The sequence below is a fragment of the Narcine bancroftii genome, chromosome 5 (assembly GCF_036971445.1).
Source record: "Narcine bancroftii isolate sNarBan1 chromosome 5, sNarBan1.hap1, whole genome shotgun sequence".
Taxonomy (NCBI): Eukaryota; Metazoa; Chordata; class Chondrichthyes; order Torpediniformes; family Narcinidae; genus Narcine; species Narcine bancroftii.
The window spans coordinates 209,720,536-209,743,068 of NC_091473.1; the positions used below are offsets into that span (position 1 = coordinate 209,720,536).

The following is a 22,533-nucleotide window of genomic DNA, read 5'->3' on the forward strand; positions in this document are numbered from 1 at the left end:
TGTCATTCTCCACCACGTAGCCAAGGATAGCCGGCCGTTTAGTCCTGAACATGCACTTATCAGAGTTATAAGTGAGGTTCAGGGCTTTCACTGCATGTAGAAAACTATGGAGGTTGGTGTTATGGTCTTCCAAGATATGGCCACAGATGGTGACATTATCGAGGTAGGGGAAGGTAGCCTTCAACCCATACTCAGTCCATCTGCCTCTGGAAGATAGAAACCCCATTAGTGATACTGAAAGGGACCCTCTGGAATTGATAGAGATGACTGTTAGCCTCAAATGCCGTATATGGACAATCCTAGGAATGGATTGGCAGCTGGTGATAAGCAGTTTTCAGGTCGATGGTCAAATAGACCCAATACTGTGCAAAATCATTTACCATGTCTGAAATTTGAGTGAGGGGCTATGCGTCCAGGTGTGTGTACCGATTAATAGTTTGCTTATAGTCAATTACTAGCCTGGACTTGTTTTCCCCTTTTACCACTACCACTTGCGTTCTCCACGGGCTGATGCTAGGTTCAATGTTACCTTAATTGAGCAGATATTGTTTCTCAGACTTTATAAAATCTCGGACTACTGTGCTGTACCTCCTGCTCTTGGTAGCAATGGGTTTGCAGTCTGAGGACAGATTCGGGAAGATAGGTGAGGGGGTGGGGTCGATATTCAGTGTGGAGAAGCTGTATGTGGGTTCTGATTTTAGGGGCCCTCTGTTCCGAACTGTTACAGGGGGAAGGGACCAGAATACTCCAAGGTCAACTTTTAAAGTGACACAGGAAGTCCAGACCCAACAGCAACGGGGCACACAATTCATCCAGCACATCTAGGCAAATCTTACAGAAATCCCCCCCTTCAAACAACAGATGTACTATACAATGTTGTTGAATACGTGTAGAATGCGAATGAGATGTGAGAAATATGCGATAATTAGAAGGATACATCTTTAAGTTGTATTTTTGCACAGTCCATGGGTCTATGAAATTTTCAGTAGAGCCGGTATCGATTAGGCATTTAATGGAATGTCCATTTACCTTCACTGTCACTATGGAGTTGCTGAGATAGTGAAGTCTGTCCTGATCTAGGACCATCGAGGCTAGGTCCCCGGAGACTCCATGCTCCTTACTTGAGTGCCCCCACTCTGGGTTTCCCTGCATGGGTAAGATGGCGTTGACCTCATGGTGTGGCAATATGGCCACCCTCCTTCCTCCTCCGAGACTGAAGGCGCCGAGTTTGGGTTGTGGCAAGATTGCACCATTCCCTCACCGCCACTCTCCATCAGCATGTAATGCAGCAAGTGGGTTTAGGTGAATTTGTGGCAGACGGCTTGGGGCTGGAATCGGATCCAGGCGTGGTGCAGGCTGCGGACTTCCCTGGGCTTCCCCTCGCACAGCAAATCCTCGCCCAATGCCATTTCTTGCTACAGCTGCAACACACTGAGTATTTTGCTGGGCAACGAGATCGGGGATGCTGGCTCTTACCGGAGAAAAAGGACTCCATAGCATGGGAAGCAGCAGTCGTTAGGGCTGGGGTCGTGGGAGCAGCCGGTCCTTGGAAGGGGTCACCTGGGTGAGCGAGTTCATTGGCTTTGAGGTCATTGTTCTTGAGCTTGGACTGTTCCAACAATTTAGCCAATTCAACGTGGCTAGCCAGGTCCTTACCCAGTTCGAGCAGTCACTACCTCATGTACCTTGAATGGGCTCCAGTCACTGCCTCATGTACCTTGAGCGAACTAGACTGTCCCGGATCTGTTCTTCCTCATGAACGTGACCCTTAGCCGCTTTGTACCTGCACTTCTTGGAGATTGTCCACAGATCCAGCAGGTAATCATCGATGGATTCTACTGGCCGCTGGCGAAGTAGAGCTGATGTGATGGATGCGATGTAGTCGCTGCCTCGCTAGGGCCTTGTTTTGTGACTTCAGGTATTGAGCATTCAGTGCCCCAATGGCAGCTTCATATGTAGTGCAGTCCCTGATGACTGCATACACTTTTGTTCCTACCCTCGAAACGAGTGCGGACCTCTTGAGTTCATCGGTGTAGAAGACATCTCTGGTCACCTTCAGGTAGGCCTAGAAGCAGTCTAGCCAGTACGTGAACTCCTCAGCCGTGTCGGGGGACAGAGGGTCTTTTAGCAGCATACCTGGCATAAGTAGCACTTCCATCGTTAGGGAATAAGCTACAAAATTGTAGCATAAATAGAAGGTCTCACGAGTGGAGAGAGAACAAACGCTTTTATTAGCTTATAACTATGGGTAGGGTTTCATACTAGTCTTCAGAAGGGTTCTAGGTTTAGGCAGGAAACCAGGGTTATATGTGAGCAGGTGGGGACGGAGTCGGGAGGCAGGGCCAGCCATCAGCGCAACCCCCTACCAGTGAATCCCGGTTCTCTGCAGAGTGGTCACATGATTCGCCAGGACCTCTGAGATGCAGGGAATGTATTGCTTGAAGAATACCAATACTGCTAAGATTGCTATGGTCCTTGCTCCTTGCTATTGATGTCCCTTTTGCTCATTCACGAGCTACTGGTAAACATTACAATGCTGGGCTGAAATTTTAGCAAGAGACCTCTAACACATTGCCTTTAGGTTCTGGGAGTTTCCATGAATGTTGACGCTTTCTTAGTGAAAACTGAGAATGTGTCCTCACAGACTTCCTACACTGGACCACCAGGTCTGTCCAAATCTATTGAATTTGTTCCTCTTTTCGCTCTGACTGATCACGGAGATGGGAACAACTGCTGCTGGATTTTTATTCCGTACATTTTGGTAAAAAAGGCTCCCCAGTGTTCTGAAGCAGAGAGCGAGCCAGTGCAGATGTGGGTGCAAGGAAGGTAGTACAAAGACTGCCCGTGCAAGAGAGGGTTAATACCTCTGCAAGGGATGTCCTGTGGCACAAAGAGGCAGATCCATATTGGGGAACAGACTTGTTCAACTGCTCTCCATCCAGGCCAGTGAACACCATACTAGGTCAGCCCCATCACCACGCTCAACCATTAGACCATAAGATATAGGATCAGAAACAGGCCATTCAGACCATTCACGAGCTGATCCATTCTCCCACTCAACCCCACACTCCGGTCTTCTCCCCATAAACTTTGATGCCCTGGCTAAACAATCTACCTATCAATCTCTACCTTAAATACACCCAATAACCCGGCCTCCACAACCGCCTGTGGCAACAAATTCCACAGATTGACCACCCTCTGGCTAAAGAAATTTCTCTGCATCTCTGTTCTAAGTGGGCACCCTTCAATCCTGAAGTTGTGCCCTCTTGTCCTAGTCTCCCCCTCTGTGGGGAACAACCTTTCTACATCTATCCTGTCCATGCCTTTCAACATTCAAAATGTTTCAATGAAATCCCTCCCCTCATTCTCCTAAATTCCAATGAGTACAGGCCAAGAGCCGTCAATGCTCTTCATATGAGAACATTTTCATTCCTGGAATCATCCATGTGAACCTCCTCTAAGCCCTCTCGAACATCAACACATTCTTTGTTAAATTCTTGCTCTGTCATTCCATAGGATAATGGCTGATCTGATCCAGGTCCTCAACTCTTCCTCAATGCCAGTTGCCCAGAGCCCTCAGTCCCACAAAGCAGTGCCTTCTCCACACCATGCACCTTACAACTGAAAGGCAGACAGAGATTCGTCACTGGGCTCTTCCCTCCATCCACAAACCATGGAACATTACAGCACAGAAATAGGCCATTTGACCCTTTAAGTCTGTGCTTTATTTTGCCTAGCCCCACCCAGTCCATAGCCCTCCATACCCCTCCTATTCATGTACCTGTCCAAATTCTGCTTAAATGTTAAAATTGAGCCTGCATCCATCACATCAGCTGGCAGCATGTTCCACACTCCCACCGCTCTGTGAAGAAGATCCCCCTCATGTTCCCTCTAAACCTTTCCCCTTTCACCCTTAACCCATGTGCTCTGATTTGTATCTCACCTACCCTCAGTGGAAAAAGCCTGTATACATTTACTCTGTCTATCCCCCTCATAATTTTAAATACCTCTATCAAATCTCCCCTCATTCTTCAACACTCCAGGGAATAAAGTCCTAACCTGTTTAACCTTTCCCTGTAACTCAGTTCCTGAAGTCTGGGCAACATCCTAGTCAGTGTTCTCTGCACTCTTTCTATCTTATTAATATTTTTCCTGTAATTTGGTGACCAAAACTAATTCTCATGAAACTAATGCACATAATTCTCCAAATTTGGCCTCACCAATGTCTTACACAACTTTCCCATAACATCCCAACTCTTATATTCAAGACAGTACATCTCCAATTGTCCAAAATCAGATTCTCCAAAATCCTTAGCAGCAGACCTTGGTCTCCGGGCACCCAGCAGCAGCGGACCTCGGGCCTCCAGTGCTGACAGCAGCGGACATCAGCACCCGGCAGCGGCAGACCTTGGGCCTCCAGTGCCAGCAACAGTGGACCTCAGACACCCGGCAGCAGCAGATCTTGGGCTCCAGACACCCAGAAGCAACGAACCTCGGGCTCCCAGCGGCAATGGGGACCTCAAGCTCCTGGGCAGGAGCTGGACCCTTGGGCTCCAGACACAAGCGAGGCCTTGGTAGGGAAGTGTCGGTCTCCAGCTGTGGCCAATATTTTTTTGGTGAGAATTAAACTTTATTTTAATGCTTTAAAAGCCTTAGCTTGTTGTTTTTTGTGGTTTAAATACTGCTACAAGTGAATTTGCTATTGCTACTGGGCTATTTTTTTTTAAATGACAAGTTCTCCGAGAAAATGGGCCGGGACCCAATCATTTCAGATAATTGGAGTTGTACTATACTTTGATTTCTGAAGGCCAGTATGCCAAAAACTCTCTTTACTACCTATCTACATTATGTATTCCCAGATCCCTCTATTTTTCTGCACTCCTCAGTGCCCGACCATTTACCATGTATGCCCTTTCTTGGTTTGTCCTTCCAGAATGCAACATTTTACATTTGCATTCAACTCCATCTGCCATTTTCAGCCCATTTTTCCAGTTGGTCCAGATTTCTCTGCAAGCTTTGAAAATCTTCTTTCCTGTCCACAACATCTCCAATCTTAGTGCCATCTGCAAACTTACTAATCCAATTTACCACATTATCATCCAGATCATTGATATAGACAACAAACAGCAATGGTCCCAGCATTGATCCCTGAGGCACACCACTAGTCACAGGCCTCCAGTCTGAGAAGCAACCATCCACCACCACTCAGGCTTCTCCCATCCAGCCAATATCAAATCCAATTTACTACCCCATCATGAATACCAAGCATCTGAAGTCATTATCCGCTTACAGTTCTTTATTTACATGTATACACTGTGTACAGTTGTTCTTTGCACTACCAATTAGTAGTAATTCTGCCGCACCTGCAGAAATAAGAACCTCAGGGTTGTAATGTACTCTGACAATAAATCATAAATCTGAAGTCTAACCTCCCTTGTTTAAAGGCCTTACTAAAGTCTATATAGATGTCAGCCACAGATTTTCCTTCATCAACTTTCCTGGTAACTTCCTCAAAAATTCTGTAAAGGTTGGTTAAACTCTTTCTACCATGCAGAAAGTTAGGTTGACTATCCCTAATCAGTCCCTGGCTAACCAAATAATTGTATATCCAATCTCTTGGAACACATTCCGATAATTTACCTTCCACCAACCGGCCTGTAATTTCCAACGTTCATTTTGGAGCCTTTTTTCAACAACGGAACAACATGAGCTACCATCCAATCCTCTGGCACCACATCCGTGGCTAAGGACATTTTAAATATTTCTACCAGAGCCCCTGTAATTTCTACTCTTGCCTCCCTCAAGGCCTAAGGAAATATCTTGTCAGGCCTTGGGGATTTATCCACCCTTAATTGCTTTAAGATGGCAAGCACCTCCTCTTCTTTAATCTGTACAGGTTCCATGACTCACTGCTTGTTTTCCTTATGGCTTTTTGCCTATTCATTTCCTGAATGAATACTGATCCATTAAAAAATCCATTTAAGATCTTCTCCATCTCTTTTGGCTCCATACAAAACCGACCATTCAGATTTTCAAGGGGACCATGTTGTTTTTTACTCTCCCTTTGCTCTTAATATACCTTTGGATTTCAGATTGATTGTCAGAGTACATACATTACACAGAAACCCTTAGGATTTTCCTTCACATTGTTTGCCAAAACAACCTCGTGTCTTAGCCTTTCTGATTTCTTTCTTGAAGTTTTTTTTTGCATTTTTCATACTCCTCATTTGCTCCACATTGCCTATTCCTGTAATACACCTTTCTTCTTCTGAACCAGTTTCCCAATATCCATCAAAAACCAAGGTTCCCTATGCCTTCTAACCTTTCCTTTAATCCTGACAGGATCTGTACTTTCAAAATTAAATCTTTGAACGACTCTCCCTTCCTCTCACATCCTTGCCCAGAAGCAACTTATCCTAATCCACGGATTCTAGATCCATTCTCATTTCCTCAAAATTGGCCTTTCTCCAATTTAGAATCTCATTCCCCAATAGGAGATCCAGTATTGCACTCTCTCTAGTTGGTACCTCTATATATTGATCTAGAAAACTTTCCTGAACACATTTGACAAACTCCAAGCCATCCAGCCCTTTTACAGTATGGGAGTCCTAGTCAATATGTGGAAAATTAAATCCCTGACTATCACAACATTATGTTTCCTGCAGCTGTCTGCTATCTCTACAGATTTGCTCTCCCAATTCTCGTTGACTCTTGGGCGGTCTATAATACAACCCCATGTGGCTGGTCATACCTTTCCCATTCCTCAGCTCCACCCATATAGCCTCAGTAGACGAGCCCTCTGGTCTCTCCTGCCTGAGCACAGCTGTGATATCTTCCCTGATGAGCAATGCCACCCTTCCTCCATCTCCATTGTTCTAGCACATCTAAAGCAATGGAAGCCCGGAACATTGCGTTGCCAGTCCTGCCCGTCCTGCAACCAGGGTTACATTAATGGATACAAAGTCACAACCTAGCCCAAGATACCTGTGACAAGATTTTCCTTCTTTGAACTATTTATGTAGCAGATGGCCACAGCAGAGCCTTGAGCACCAGTGCCAAGGGGCCTTCCATGGGCTTGGAACCAATTCTAGGGAAGACCACTGCTGAAACAGGCCCCAAACACCACCTAGTATCAGGGTATCTCGTGAGGAATCTCTGTTGGTTCTTATGCTCCATATCCTTCCTAATCCCACATCCCCATCTAGTCTCTAGAATATTTTATTGCTCATTCTTTCATCCGTTTGTTCAAATGTTAACATGATATCTGCTTCCATCTTTGACATTACCCTTTCCCATGACCTTGTGATTTCCCCCCCCCCACCCCACCACCCCCACCCCAGCCCCTTTCACTGACCTGAGGCAGGGTCATTGACAGCCTGGTGACCCTGTTTCTCCCAGGTGCTGTCACTGAGCTGGCTCCTCACTCAGATGACAATGGTTAGTCCGACCCTAACTGTGACACTCGATTCCCAGTGACAATGAAGTCATGAAAATTGTCTCTAAATTGCAAAAGTATTTTCAAGGAAATTGCTGCTGAGATACTCAAAAAAATATCTGTTGAAATTTACTGAGCTGATTAACACGCTCAACATTCAACGCAAGCACTTGGCGAGGGAAATCAGGATTGATTCGGATTCAAGATTTAAAATAAATCTATTGTCAGTGTAATAAAACAGTGTCCTATTACATGAAATGTATTTGTGCCTGGTGAAAAGACAGACAGATTTGCCACTGGCAGGAATGGCATAAGTGGCTCTTACAGTCAGACTTATATCAGAGAGAGGGTAAAAAGAAAGTCCCGCCAAAGTTACCAAGTGTTCGTAGATTTTCCTCCAGCATTTCTGCAACCTCTACATGCCCACAGAGTCCAGTCCAAACCATTGGCGATCTGAACCTCCAACCCTCAGCATCTCCTCGCATCCCAGTTCCGATACCCGATACCCCTCCAGCCAGTTTGAACCAATCTCCAGTAGTCCGCACCCTGGCGTGAGTCTCCCGACAGCAGTCTCCAGCAGCCCACGGCTTCCACAGGTTCGTCGCCTCGAGTCGCCAGCAGCCCGCTGCAATCACTGGTCCCTCAGCCGCCGAGCCCCCTCACTGGTCCGCTGCCATGGTCACCGTCCCCGTGGGTCACCTCCTCCACATCTCCTCCCCAGACGGGGGTGATCTTACTCTGGCGCCCTGCTCCGGTCCTCCACTTCCCCTGAGTGTGCAGCCCCTCATGGCTGCTGCCGATTAATAGGCACCGCCATCTTGGGCAAAGGTCCCGGAGTCACGGGATTTCAAATGAAACCACTGTCTGCTCCCTCAACGGGTTGTTCAAAACCCAAGCGGAGCCAACGGCAGTCGACTGGGTGGCTCCACATCTCCGCTCCCTCGCTCCCCATAGGTCCGCATCAGCGGCAGTGCTGCCACAACAGCAGATCAAGCACAACCAGATGATATACATCAGTGAATTGAAAATGTCTGTCTTCCAATAGTTCTTTAATTTTTAAAAATTTTTCACACTATGAACTATATTGACCAAAATACACACAAACATTTCCCTCTTGAATATACACAGTGTCATTTTCTCCCCTTTTCCCCCCTCCCTTCCCTCCCTCCTTCCCACCCCCCTCCCCACCCACTAAACATTTAACATATACAATACATTAAACCCATTAAACAATGTCATCACACAATGAAAATAAACAAGAAAATTGTGTCATCTACTTTTACACACTGGGTCAGTTCATTTCGTCTTCTCATTCTGTCATTTTAGGTGGTGGAGGTCTGCAGTAGGTCCTCTCTGTTGTGTTCCATGTACAGTTCCCAAATTTGTTCAAATACTGTGATGTATTTCTTAAATTAGATGTTATTTTTTCCAAAGGAATATATTTATTCATTTCTATGTACCATTGGTGTATTCTCAGGCTATCTTCTGATTTCCAGGTTGACATTATACATTTTTTTGCTACAGCTAAGGCTATCATAATAAATCTTTTTTGTGCTTCATCCAAATCAAGGCCAAATTCTTTACTTCTTATATTACTTAGAAGAAAGATCTCTGGATATTTTGGTATGTTATTTTTTGTGATTTTATTTAATACCTGATTTAGATCTTCCCAAAATTTTTCCACTTTCTCACATGCCCAAATTGCATGTACTGTTGTTCCCGTTTCCTTTTTACCGTGAAAACATCTTTCTGGTACTGTTGGGTCCCATTTATTTAACTTTTGGGGCGTGGTGTATAGCCTGTGTAAGCAATTATATTGTATCATGCGTAACCTCATGTTTATTGTATTTCTCATAGTTCCGGAGCATAGCTTTTTCCATGTTTCATTCTTTATCTTTATGTTTAGACTTTGTTCCCACTTTTGTTTGGGTTTACAGCTTATTTCATCGTTCTCTTTCTCTTGCAGTTTGATGTACATGTTTGTTATAAATCTTTTAATTATCATTGTGTCTGTAATTACATATTCAAAACTGCTTCCTTCTGGTAACCTCAGCCTGCTTCCCAATTTGTCCTTCAAGTAAGTTTTCAGTTGGTGGTATGCAAACATTGTACCGTGAGTTATACCATATTTGTACTTCATTTGTTCAAAAGATAAATTATTTCCCAAAAATCAATTTTATTTTCTTTTGATCCCTTTTCTCTCATTTTCTAAAGGAAAGATTATCTATTGTGAAAGGGATTAGTTGATTTTGCGTCAATATTAATTTTGGTAGTTGGTAATTTGTTTTTTTTCCTTTCTACGTGAATCTTTTTCCAAATGTTGAGCAGATGAACTTCTATATTGAACTATATTGCACCAGTTTTTCATCCCACTTATATGTTCAGGTACTTTCTCCCCTATTTTATCTAGCTCTAAACTGGTCCAATCTGGTTTTTCCCTTGTTTGATAAAAATCTGATATGTATATTAATTGTGCTGCTCTATAATAATTCTTAAAGTTTGGTAGCTGTAAGCCCCCTTGTTTGTACCATTCTGTTAATTTATCTAGTGCTATCCTCGGTTTTCCCCCTTTCCATAAGAATTTGCTTATTATTTTCTTTAGCTCATTGAAGAATTTCTCTGTTAAGTGAATTGGTAACAATTGAAATAGGTATTGTATCCTTGGGAAGATATTCATTTTAATGCAATTTTCCCTACCTATTAGTGTTAGTGGTAAATCTTTCTAATGTTCTAAGTCATCTTGTAATTTCTTCATTAATGGCTGATAATTTAATTTGTATAGATGGCCTAGATTATTATCTAGTTGAATACCTAAGTATCGGATTGCTTGTGTTTGCCATTTAAATGGTGATTCTTTCTTAAACTTTGTGTGAAATCCGCATTATTCATTGGCATCGCTTCACTTTTATTTGCGTTGATCTTGTAATCCGATACTTCTCCATATCCCTTCAATTTCTTAGGTAATTCTTTTATTGATAATTCTGGTTCTGTTAAGTATACTATGACGTCATCTGCAAATAGACTGATTTTATATTTCTTCTCTTTTGTTTTTATCCCTCTTATTTTATTTTCTGTTGTTATCAGTTCTGCTAAGGGTTCTATACCTAACATGAACAGTGAGGCAGATAGTAGACATCCCTGTCTAGTTGACCTGCTTAATATCCATTTACTGTCACCTTCGCCAATGGTCTCTTATATAATGCTTTAATCCAATTAATATATTTCTCTGGTAGGTTGAACCTCTGTAGTACTTTGAATAAATAATTCCATTTTACTCTGTCAAAGGCTTTCTCTGCGTCTAAGGCAACCGCCACTGTTGGCGTCTTGTTTCCTTGAACTGCATGGATTAAGTTAATGAAACTTATAAATATTGTCCGTTGTTTGTCTTTTCTTAATAAATCCAGTTTGATCTACTATTTTTGGTACACAGTCGGCCAATCTGTTTGCTAATAGTTTAGCTATTATCTTATAATCTGAGTTGAGTCAAGATATTGGTCTATACGATGCTGGTGTTAGTGGATCTTTCCCCGTCTTTGGTATTACTATAATTATTGCTGTTTTGCATGAATCTGACATGTTTTGTGTTTCTTCAATCTGGTTCATTACTTCCAGGAGATGAGGAATTAATAAGTCTTTAAATGTTTTATAGAATTCTATTAGGAGTCTGTCCTCTTCCGGCATTTTATTGTTCGGTAGTTTTTTTAATATCTCCTGAATTTCCTCTATTTCAAATGATTTTATCAATTTGTTTTGCTCCTCTTCTTGCAATTTCTGTAGTTCAATTTTAGCTAGAAACTCATCTATTTTGACTTCTTTCCCTTCATTCTCCATTCTATATAATTGCTCATAGAATTCCTTGAAGTTTTCATTGATCTCCGTTGGGTTATATGTAATTTCTTTGTCCTTTTTCCTTGATGCCAATACCATTCTTTTAGTTTGTTCTGTCTTAAGCTGCCAAGCTAGTATTTTGTGCGTTTTTTCCCCTAGCTCATAATACTTCTGCTTTGTCTTCATTATATTCTTCTCCACCTTGTACATTTGTAGTGTTTCATAATTTATTTTCTTGTCTGCCAATTCTCCTCTTTTTGTTGTATCTTCCCTCGTTGCTAGTTCTTTTTCTGTACTTGCTATTTCCCTTTCCAGCTGTTCTATTTCCCGATTGTAGTCCTTCTTCATCTTAATTATATAACTTATTATCTGCCCTCTGATGAACACTTTCAGTGCATCCCATAGTATAAATTTATCTTTCACTGATTGTCTTCCAATATTAAATGCATCCGACTGACTGGCTCAAAGAAATTCCTGACCTTCGCTGCATTGACATTGATCGGAATTATTTGACTCCAGGATTCTGTGAAAGTTAAGAAGAAACAGAAGGAGTGGGCCATCCAGCCTCAGGTGCGTGCAGCTCCATAGCGAAAACCTTCTTCACCATTTTGGTGGGACCCTGGTGAAACTAATATATAAAGTCCACAAAGTGTTAGATTGGGGAAGGGAAAAGTTAATGAAGGGGAGAGGTGAAGGGTGCTCTTGTGTCGTGCCAGAGCAGAGGAGAGGAGGAGATTTAATAGAGATGGCAAATTATGCAGGGTTTTGATAAAATAAAGAGGAGTTAGGGCTATTGGTAAAACGGCACTCATGTTAAGATGTTATCAAGACAACAGGATGTGGAATTGGCCTGGAGAGATGGAGGATACAGATTCCACATTTTATGCAATAGCTTTATGCGTGCCAGTTTATCAAATGCTGCATAGCTCGGTTCGACAACAACACCATTTACAAATTTGCTGACAATACCACTGTAGTCGGCTGAATAACAAAGGGGTGATGAGTCAGCATACTAGAGGGAGATTGAAAACCTTGCTGAATGATGTACTAACATCAACTTCCCACTCAATGTCACCAAAACCAAGGAGCTGATTGTAGACTTTAGGAAAGGAAAGCCAGAGGTGTACAATCCAGTGATCTTTGGGGGAATCAGAGGTGGGGAGGGGGAACAAATATAAGTTCCTGGGAGTCACTCTCTCAAAGGATCTTTCCTGGACACAACACGCCAATGGCACCGTGAAGAAAGCGCGTCAACACCTCTACTTCCTCGGGAGTTTGCGGAGGTTTGGCATGACATTAAAAACCCTGACAAATTTCTACAGATGTGTGGTGGCCGGCTGCATCACGGTCTGATATGGGGACACCAATGCCCCCGATTGAAAAGTCCTGCAAAAAGTAGTGGACACAACCCAGGAGATTATGGACTTAGAAGTTAGTGCTACTGGGAGGCAGCCCACACTACTCTTCTTGGGCTCCGGGATGATTGATGTCCTTTTGAAGCAGGTGGGAACCTCTGACTGCCACAATGAGAGGTTAAAAATGTCCATGAACACTCTGGCTAGTTAGTTGGTGTAGATTTTCAGTACCCTGCCAGGTATGCCGTCAGGGCCTGAAGCCTTTCAAGGGTTTGTCCTCTTGAATGATATTCTGATGTCATCCTCCGAGACAGATATCACAGGGTCCTCAGCCTTTTCAAGGATTCTAGTAGGCACTGTTTGGTTCTTCTTCTCAAAGCCAGCATGGAAGGTTTCAGCTTATTGGGTAATGAAGCATCACAGCCATCTAGGTGTTCACCCTCACTTTGTAGGCTGTAATGGCCTGCACTATCTGCCATAGCTGGCGCCTATCCGTCTCTATCTCTAGTTTCCTCCGGAATTGCCACTTTGCTTGAGATGGCCTTCCGCAGGTCTCGCCTGAACTTCTTGTAGATATCTAGATTCATGACCTTAAATGCCCTCAGCAGTTTGCAAATCCTCTGCTTCATCCAGGGCTTCTTGTTGGGAAACACACAGTATGTGACGCGTGGGCACACACTCATCCACACAGATCTTTTTGAAGTCGGTGACACCTGTTGCATATTCATTCAAGTCTATGGATGAGTTCTTGAATATGTTACTGTGGTAACTGTATGATTTCATGGAAACTGTACAGTACTATGGTAACTACAGTACTGTGGTAACTGTACAGTACTGGGGTCAAGTCAAGTCATCTTTATTTATTGTTCATACCATGTTTGCATGGTTACAGCGAGATAGCATTTCTCCAGGACCATGGAACAGATTTACATAAATATTTTAAAATATAAGGTAACTGCACAAGACCATGGAAATTGTACAGTACTGTGGTAAATATATAACTGTACAGTGCTGTGACAGTAACTGTATGATATGGGAGGAACTCTATGATACCATGGTAATTGCACAATATTGTAACTGTACGATATTGTGGTAACTGTACAGTACCATTGTAATTGTTTGGTGCCATGGTAACTGTACAATTCCGTGGTAAATGCCTCTCTTCCCACTACTTCCTTGAATGTCAAAGTTACATCTCCTTGCTTCTCATCTTTCAGATTCTTTCAGGATCAAACAATATTTCAAGAAGCTCCTGGTTGCAAATCATCCAATCAAAGAGCTTGGTTGAGCTGACACAGTGCCTTTCCCCTTGTTGACTATTTACAACCTTCATCCCCATTAGAGCAACACACACAATGCTGGAGGAACTCAGCAGATTAGGCAGCATCCATGGAAGGAGAAAGACATTTGTTCCGAAACAGTAGCCCCTTTCACACTTGGGTCCCACTAAATTGGTCATTCAGTGTCCTGGGATAGGAATGGGGTTTGGCTTTTCACACTTGACCACTCCTAACTGGGACACTGAACGCTTTCACACTTGCAAGGAGCCATCCCTGGGGTTAGGACTGTTCTGCCTTCTACCGGGAATGTCACGATGCATCAAGCGATGGTGGACCTGCCCTAAAACCTGATCAGTGTATTAGGATCTTATATTTGAACAAAATTAATCATGCCTAATTATAACATAATTAAGCTTTCTGTACAGCACAGTTTGAGCCCTTCAGCCCTTGTTGTTGTGCCGACCTATATAAACCTTTATGAGGGACCATGGGAAAGTGCAAGCAATAAATAGCAATAGCAGACAATTTTTAAACAGGATGGGAAAGTCAGAATCACTTTAGCGCTCAATTTATATAGCATGGGATAGTTGGTAGCACTATTGCGTACAATTTATAAATACCCGTGGGAAAAAGCGATGGCGGTCCTACCCTCCCAGAATTCCATGAGGCAGAGAAAGGGCTGTATGCCCAGCTGCATACATGGAGCATTTATGGAGGGGTTTCTCTGCTGCATGGTATTCTGGGAAGTCAGATCCGCTTTTTTCCCACGGTCTTTATAAATTGGGCACTATACCAATTTTTCCACGCTGTTTAAAAATTGTCTGCTATTGCTTTTTATTGGTATTTATTTCCTCTCTCTCTCTCTTTCTCTCTCTCTCTCTCTCTCTCTCTCTCTCTCTCCCCTCCCCCCACCCCCACTGCGACTTTCCCACGGGGAAAGTTAATATCTTCATTTTAATTTTTTCTTCCATCACGTTCCTGCACTCACACAAAATCTTGGGTCATTTCAATCCCACAATGTAATTACCCGTTTAACACTTGCCTGATTACATCGTCGGCGTCTGCAGACGCCGGGGATTGTACAAGGGTCAAGGCCGTCAATTCCCAGTGTGAGATGATTTCATCTGACGCCAGCGTTGATCTGATTGTCCGTTAATTCCTGGGATCACTTTCAAGTGTGAAAGGGGATACTATCTTTACCTTCTACAGTTGTTGCCTGACTCGTTGAGTTCTTCCAGCAACTTGCATGCTGCTCTGGTTTTTCAACATCAGTCATCTCTACTGTTTTATTCTCAGACTTTCATGCCTGCCTGCAAAATGGGTTATGACAGAGGATAGTGGCGGGGAAGAGTTAGAGTGTTGGGTGCTTCACAGGGCAGACACAGGTCTGACAGACCGAGTGGACAGAATGCTTGGAAGAGTTGTTGGACAACTCAACATATGTCTGTACTAGATCCACTTACATGCAATAAATAAGGAGTGCATTGAAGCATATTGGGGGGAGTTTGGTGGAGGTGACTGTTGGCACCCAATACCCTCTGTCCCAAGACCCCAGGAGTCGAGCACCCCCTGTCCTGAGGCCCCTGGTCTCCAGCATCCCTTGTCCCCTTCTGTCCCAAGACCCCTGGTCTCCAGCATCCCCTCTCTCCTGTCCTGAGACCCTAGGTCTCCAGCACCTCCTAGCCCAAGATCCCTGGTCTCCAGCACCTGCCCATTCCTGTCACCCCTAGTCTCCAGCACCACCTGTCCCCTCCTGTCCCAAGACCCCAGTCCCCAGCACTCCCTGTCCCATCATGTCCCAAGACCCCTGGTCTCCAGGATCTCCTGTAACCTCCTGTCTCAAGACTCCAGGTCTCCAGCACCCCCTGTCCCTTCCTGTCACAAGACCCTTGGTCTCCAGCACTCCCTGTCCCATCAAGTCCTGAGACCCCTAGTCTCCAGCATCCCCTATCCTATCATGTCCTGGGACCCCTGGTCCCCTTCTGTCCTGAGAGCCCTGGTCTCCAGCAACCCTGAACCACATTGGCACTCAAAGGGAGAACTCTCACTATCAAAATTCTCTTTGGACTGAAATCTCTCCCTGACACCCCCAACTCTTTCGATCTCCCCAGCCCTATCCACTTCTTTGTACACCTCCACCCCAACACCCCTCCCTCTCCAACCCCCCTCCATTCTCACACCTCTCCCTCTCTGACCCCCTCTACCCCAATCCCCTCCCTCCCTGACACCTTCCATCCCCATAACCCTCTTTCTCTCTGACCCCTCCCTCCCCAAACCCCTCCACCCCTACACCCCTCCCTCTCTAACCCCCTCCACCCCTCACTCTCTCTGTGACCACCTCCACCCGCACACCCCTCCCTCCTCCTGTCCCCTCCCAGCCCCTATACCCCTCCCTCTCTCTGAAACCCCCTCCATCCCTATCACTGAAATTTCCCCTCGGTTAATGATACCCTAATCACACAACTCTCTGTATCCCCCTCTAATCACACACCCTCTCCCTGAAACCCCCTCCAATCATCCACCCTTCCTCTGTAACTCTCTCCAACACCCCTCCCTACCTATAATCCCCTTCACACCATACTTCTTCCTCTCAGTAACTCCCCCTCCAAAGCAACAACCATCCATCTCTCTGCAACCCCCTCCAATCATTCGCACCCCCCCTCTCTCGAACCTCCTCCAACCATATACTCTTCCTCTGTGACCCCTCCAGACATCAGTCAGGACGAGTGATGTCCCTCAGACACTCTGGTCTCCAAACAAACACTGACAAGCAAGCGCAGAACACGTGGATGTGACATCAGCTGCTTCCATTCCACCGATCATCAATAACACTGATCATTCATTCCAGGGCCAACAAGAAGTAGGTCAGACCCTCTCCCTGGACCTGGCCTAGCAACAGCGACTGATTTAAATGCCACTTTGCATCAGGTGACATATTTTATATGGCTAAGTAGTGGTGTTATTTGGTGGCAGGGGGGTGGTGAGAATCTGGAAGTCATTGCAAGAATTGAGGGAAGAAGCAGGATAGACCTCGGAAGAAGATGGAAGAGGAAACCTGCTGTGATCCCCGTATAAGACTGGTTTAGGTCAAAAGCAATTTCAAATCGATGAAAGTTGTTTCAAGGATTTCTTGCTAATGATTATATTCGATGTAATTCATGTCACGTCTCCTTCATTAGGATCGTTGTAAGGTTTACAGGTTCTTGGTTGGAATGCAGAACAGTTTGCAGCTGGCATTGTCACCGAGGGTGACTTACCCGCCATGAACCTCCATGCGTCGCCGTCACACTTCCCCCTCCCTCCAATGGAACACACAAACGCGCATGCTTATATTGTGCTCTGACACTGGTGCTGCAGGTGGGCAATGCCCCCTCTTGGCACCGGCCTTGAGGACATGGTCATAGGTTACTATATATACAGTGTGTTTCAAACAATATAATTTTGATATAAAATTTAAACCATATTGCGAAAACAACAAATGCAAACAGATGATCACCTTAGTTATTTTATTAAATAAAAATTCTAACATGAAATTTTTTTTTTACCTATATAAATCCAGCTATTTCAACATAAATCAATGATGATCTGCTCTAGCCCTTTTTCCTATTCGATGATTTATCATTCTGCATTGTACAGTCTTCTTCCATTGCTCTATATTGTTTTCTATTCTTCCTCAGAAGTTCTCCATCCATCTTCCATTTAAATTTACTTCCTTTTTTGGTATCTTTCATATTCAAAATTTGTTAATGGCATTATTTCACTTTTATCCATATTTATTTTTTAGCCTGATATTCTTTCATATTTTTCCAGTGTTCCTTGTAATCTTTCCAAAGATTTATCTGGTTCTGATAGGTACAATAGCACATCGTTGGTGAATACACTGATTTAGTGTTCTTCTTGCCCGACTTTGAAGCCCTTTATATCCGGATCCCATTTTATTATTTCTGCCAGTGGTTCAATCACTAAAATAAAAAGTGCTGGGGACAGGGGACATCCCTGTCTACTCAATCCACTCAAGGGGAACACCGCCAAAGTCCGATTATTGGTTATTATTTTAGCTTGTGGTTTATGGTATAAAGTTTTTATCCAATTTATAAATGTTCTGCCTATACCAAATTTTTCCAGTGTTTTAAATAAAAAGGGCCATTCCAAATGGTCAAATGCTTTTTCTGCCTCTAGGGACACTGTAATACTTGGATTTTATTCAGATTTAGCCATCTCTTTAAGATAACAGACCATTTCGGCCCATGAGCCCATGCCTCCCAATTTATACCCATTAACCTATACCCCTGGTACGTTTTGAATGGTGGGAGGAAACCAGAGACCCTGGGGAAAGCCCATGCAAACACAGGGAGAAAGTACTAACTCCTTACAGACAGCACGGGATTCGAACCCCCATCCCGGTCGCTGGTGCTGTAAACCGCTGCGCCAACTGTGTTGGACCAAACTCAGTGAATGTTTGCTGGAGGTAACAGATTGCCGAAAGATCTTTGAGAAAAGTAAGTGGAAAGCACTTGTACACTGGTACCTTGCCCTTGTCAAAGGAACTAAATGGAAAATGAACAGCTAGTTGCCTTCAACACAGCAGAGCAGAGCAGAAAGGGAACTGCTCATGGAGAAAAGTGGAACACAGGGACCTCAAAACATCAGCTGTGGACTAATGTTAGCATGATTTATATTAATGGTTTAGATTTTGGAATCAAATATGTAATTCTGATCTGCAGAGACAGCTTTGAGAGCGTCATGGCAACGAGTGACACGGGGATATCAATAACCTTGCAGAATGCACTTTTCACTGGCAAACGAACTTGAATGCACATGAACAGGAAGTATTGCAATTCTCTTAGGAAATATAAGGAGACCTAAGGTAAGTTTTACAGAGAGTGGTGGGTGTCTGGAATTGGTTGCCGGGGGTGGTGGTGGAGGCTGGTGCAATGGGGACATTTAAAAGACTCTTAGACAAGGAACATAGATGCAGGCAAAATAGAGGGTTATGCATATGAGGACGGGAAGGTTTAGTTTGTTGAGTAGGTTTATATAGGCTGGTACAACATTGAGGGTCAAATGGCCTGTCCTGTGCTGTAATGCTCTATGTTCTATTACTTGGAAAGGAAGAATCTCAAGGGGCTGGAGACCTGCGAGGAATAGTGAAGAGTTAAAAGGGGGAGGGGAATGTTGGATGCAGGGTGTGTGATGTTTCTTTTATTGTAATAAAGGAACATGGGTTTATTTGTATTAATTATATTTTATTAATAACTCACGACCTTGTGGGACATCCATTTTGCATTTCCGATGCCCTCTAGTGGTCATGAAGATCATTCACTCCCAATCATCACCCCTTTCCTTAAGATGTTCAACATGACACATTAATACAGTATTCATTTCAATTTAAAGTTCAACATAGACCTAAACACAAACATCAGCAGCACAAACTTTTTAAGTGTGCATTTCTTTTTCTTTTAGAGATTCAGCCTGTCAGGAGATTTGATAGCGTGTGGATCTTCTCAACACAGGTGCTTGTGTCGGCTCTGCTGGTCGACTACTATCTAGCATTGGTGGTGTTTCCTCTGTTGCTGTGCAGGCTGGATCTTCTGCATTTGTCTGCTCTTGCAGTGTCTCTTGCATTTTCAGCAGGCTCTTTTGATTCCTTCTCAGTATTTGACCATCCTCTGTAGGATCTTGGATTTACTTCCTCCAGATGAGTGGCCTTTTTGTCCCAAGTGTTGGAATCTCTGAGTCTCACTGTGACATGTTGTGCCAGTGGCCCTAATCTTCTTGCTGACTAGTCATAGCTTACTTTTTGTTTACCTTGCAATCACTTATGTTTCTTTTTGACATCGCTGTTCTTGTTTGGGTCTGCAGAGTAGGGAAATGAGGTGCGTAGTCCACGTCCTATCAGAAGCTCAGTGGGTGACATGCCACGTTCAAGTGGTGAAGCTCTGTAACTCAACAGAGCTTGATACAGATCTGAGCCACTGTCTAATGCTTTCTTGAGCAACTGTTTAACTATGTGAACTTTCTCTGCTTTACTGTTTGACTGTGGATACAGAGGACTTGAAATCACATGTCAAACTCATACTCTTCTGCAAAGTTCTGGAATTCTCAACAGCTGTAGCATGATCCATTGTCACTGTAGACAATTTGAGGAATTTCACATCTTGCAAAGATTGATTTCATATATTTGATCACACAAGCAGCAGACATAATAGGAAGCAGCGCAATCTCCGGATAGTTCAATAGATCATCAATAACCAGCAAATAATTCTTTCCATCCATATGGAACAGATCAGTCCCAACTTTCTGCCATGGTTCTGCTGGTATGTCAGTTATGATCATGGATCCCTTTGTCTGCCCTGCGTGATGTTTCAAACAGGTCTCACAGCTTGAAACCATTCTATCAATGTTAGCATTTATCCCTGGCCAATAAACAGCAGTTCAGGCCCTCCTCTTGCATTTTTTAAATTCCAAGGTGCTCCCATGCACCCTTTTCAGCATCTTGTCACAGTGATTGAGGAATGATAATTCTGTTCTGTCTGAGTAGAAGCCCATTGACAACACTCAGCTCAGCTCTGATGTTGCAGTATGGCTGACATTTACCTGTAGGCCATCCTTCATTCAGATTCTTGATCTGTGGAACTGTGTCCTTTGTTTCAGCTGCAATCTGCTTGGATTTCATGTCAGATACTGGAGAAGATTCAGTGATCAGATTCATGAGTAGATTCACATCTGTCTCTGTGGAACTCTCATTGTATGCTTCACTCTGCACCATTTCCCTGGATCAGTCAATGCAATCAGTTTCTCTGGTGTGTTCACTAATTCAAAGTCATAAATTTGTAGCTTCAGCATCAGTCTTTGGATTCGAAGCAACATCTCACTAAGAATTTTCTTGATTATGGCTATTAATAGGTTGTGGTCTATCTCTGCCACGAATGGTGGTAGACCATATACATAACTGTGGAATTTCTCGTCCATAAATCAGACCTAGAAACTCTTCTCCCACAGCCTGAAGTAGTATAGAACCTATTCCGTCTTTTAATGCGTTCATAGATATTTTTGTCCTTCTAATTGCTCAAAGAATGTCAAAAAGCACCATTTCTGTAGTTAGAATGGTCTTCAGTCATCTTCATTCTTCCTCATGATCAGCCGTCCACTTGAATTCACATTTGTCCTGTAACAACTTCCTTAGGTACATTGCTTTGGAAGATAGGTTTGGTATGAATTTACCAATAGAATTAATCATTCACACAACTCCTTTTCATCAGTGGGTCTGGGCATCTCTTGAATTGCTTTCACCTTGTTCTTGTCTGGCTCCACACCTTCCTCTGACAGTTTATCTCCCAGAAAGGTGATTTCTTTTCTGTCATTTTGCTCTGGATTTTTTTTTGAATACTCTGTTTTAATTTTGTGGTCAAACAAGGGTCAAGAATTAACCATTACAGATACACAGAATGAAATGCAAAAAAATCGATGTCCATATCTCCAAATGGCCTAATCCCTCCTCCCTTCCCCCCAAGTCCCCAAGATAGAAAATAGAAAGTGAATAAAAGAGATAGAAACAGGAAAACAGGAACCGTCCAGATCCGGGATCCGTTTCAGAGGATCTCATTCTTTTTCTTGCCTGAATCTCAAATAAGGGATGTAAAACTCAGAAACAGAAAAAGTATCTTAAATATTCAACTGCATACTGCACATATGGCCATCATACTTGCGAAAAATGTGTTATGCTTCTTCCCTAAATTGTAAGTAATTTTCTCCAGGGGAACGGAATGATGCATTTCCACATTCCGGCAGGCTCTGTCCAGAGGGGAATCAGATTTCCAAGTCACCACAATACACTTCCAATGCAATTTTAAGAAATTCTAATTGGTACTTGGACAGCCTCATTTTAGATCTAATGTCCATAGTATTTCTTGAGAAACAATTCTGGACTTTGTGACAATTGTTTCCCAATAATATGATCAGATAAAATTCTTAAATTTTCCCAAACGATTTCACTTTAGAACATGACCAGGTGGAATGTAAAAAGGTTCCCATTTCTTCCCCACATCTAAAACACATATCCAATGTTTTAGTATTTAATTTTTGCAACATCTGCGGGGTAAGATATAGCTGATGCAAAAAATTGTATTGCACCAGTTTATATCTTACATCAATTGTATTGGTCACGCAGTCCTGACATAAATTGGGCCAGGTCTTATCACTAATACTAATATTCAAGTCTGATTCCCATCTTTGTTTTGATTTATATAACCCTCGTTAGAAATGCCGATTGAATTGGAATCTCCATTTCACTGCACTCTGGTAACATCATGATCGGTCCTAATTCATCTCTGAAAAAAGCTCTTAATTGAAAGTAGCAGAAGATTGTATTATAAAGAATATTATTTTTATTTTTTAACTGTTCAAATTACATTAGTTGCCCTTGCTCATAACAATCTTCCACATATCTGACCCCTTTACAGGACCATGAATGTAGAATTTTATTATCTATTATTAAAGGAATTAATCTATTTTGAGTCAAGGGCATTTTTGGAGTTATTTTTCCTTCTGATCCAATTAAGTTATTCATTTGTACCAAATATTCAAAATTTACTTTGTTAATGATGCTTCCTTTCCACCAGAAATAAATTTAGTA

At 43.1% G+C, this 22,533-nt stretch overlaps 1 protein-coding gene across 1 annotated transcript in view; it reads left to right on the forward strand.

Moving 5' to 3' along the window:
- Nucleotides 1-8,239, forward strand: part of LOC138765502 (uncharacterized) — a 42,126-nt gene extending 33,887 nt beyond the window's left edge. Inside the window, exons 2-5 of the mRNA XM_069942531.1 lie at nt 4,316-4,574; nt 6,343-6,347; nt 7,023-7,144; nt 8,003-8,239. Coding sequence (XP_069798632.1) covers nt 4,316-4,574; nt 6,343-6,347; nt 7,023-7,144; nt 8,003-8,239 — 623 coding nt within the window. The remainder of the gene's footprint in view (nt 1-4,315; nt 4,575-6,342; nt 6,348-7,022; nt 7,145-8,002) is intronic.
- Nucleotides 8,240-22,533: the final 14,294 nt, after the last annotated feature.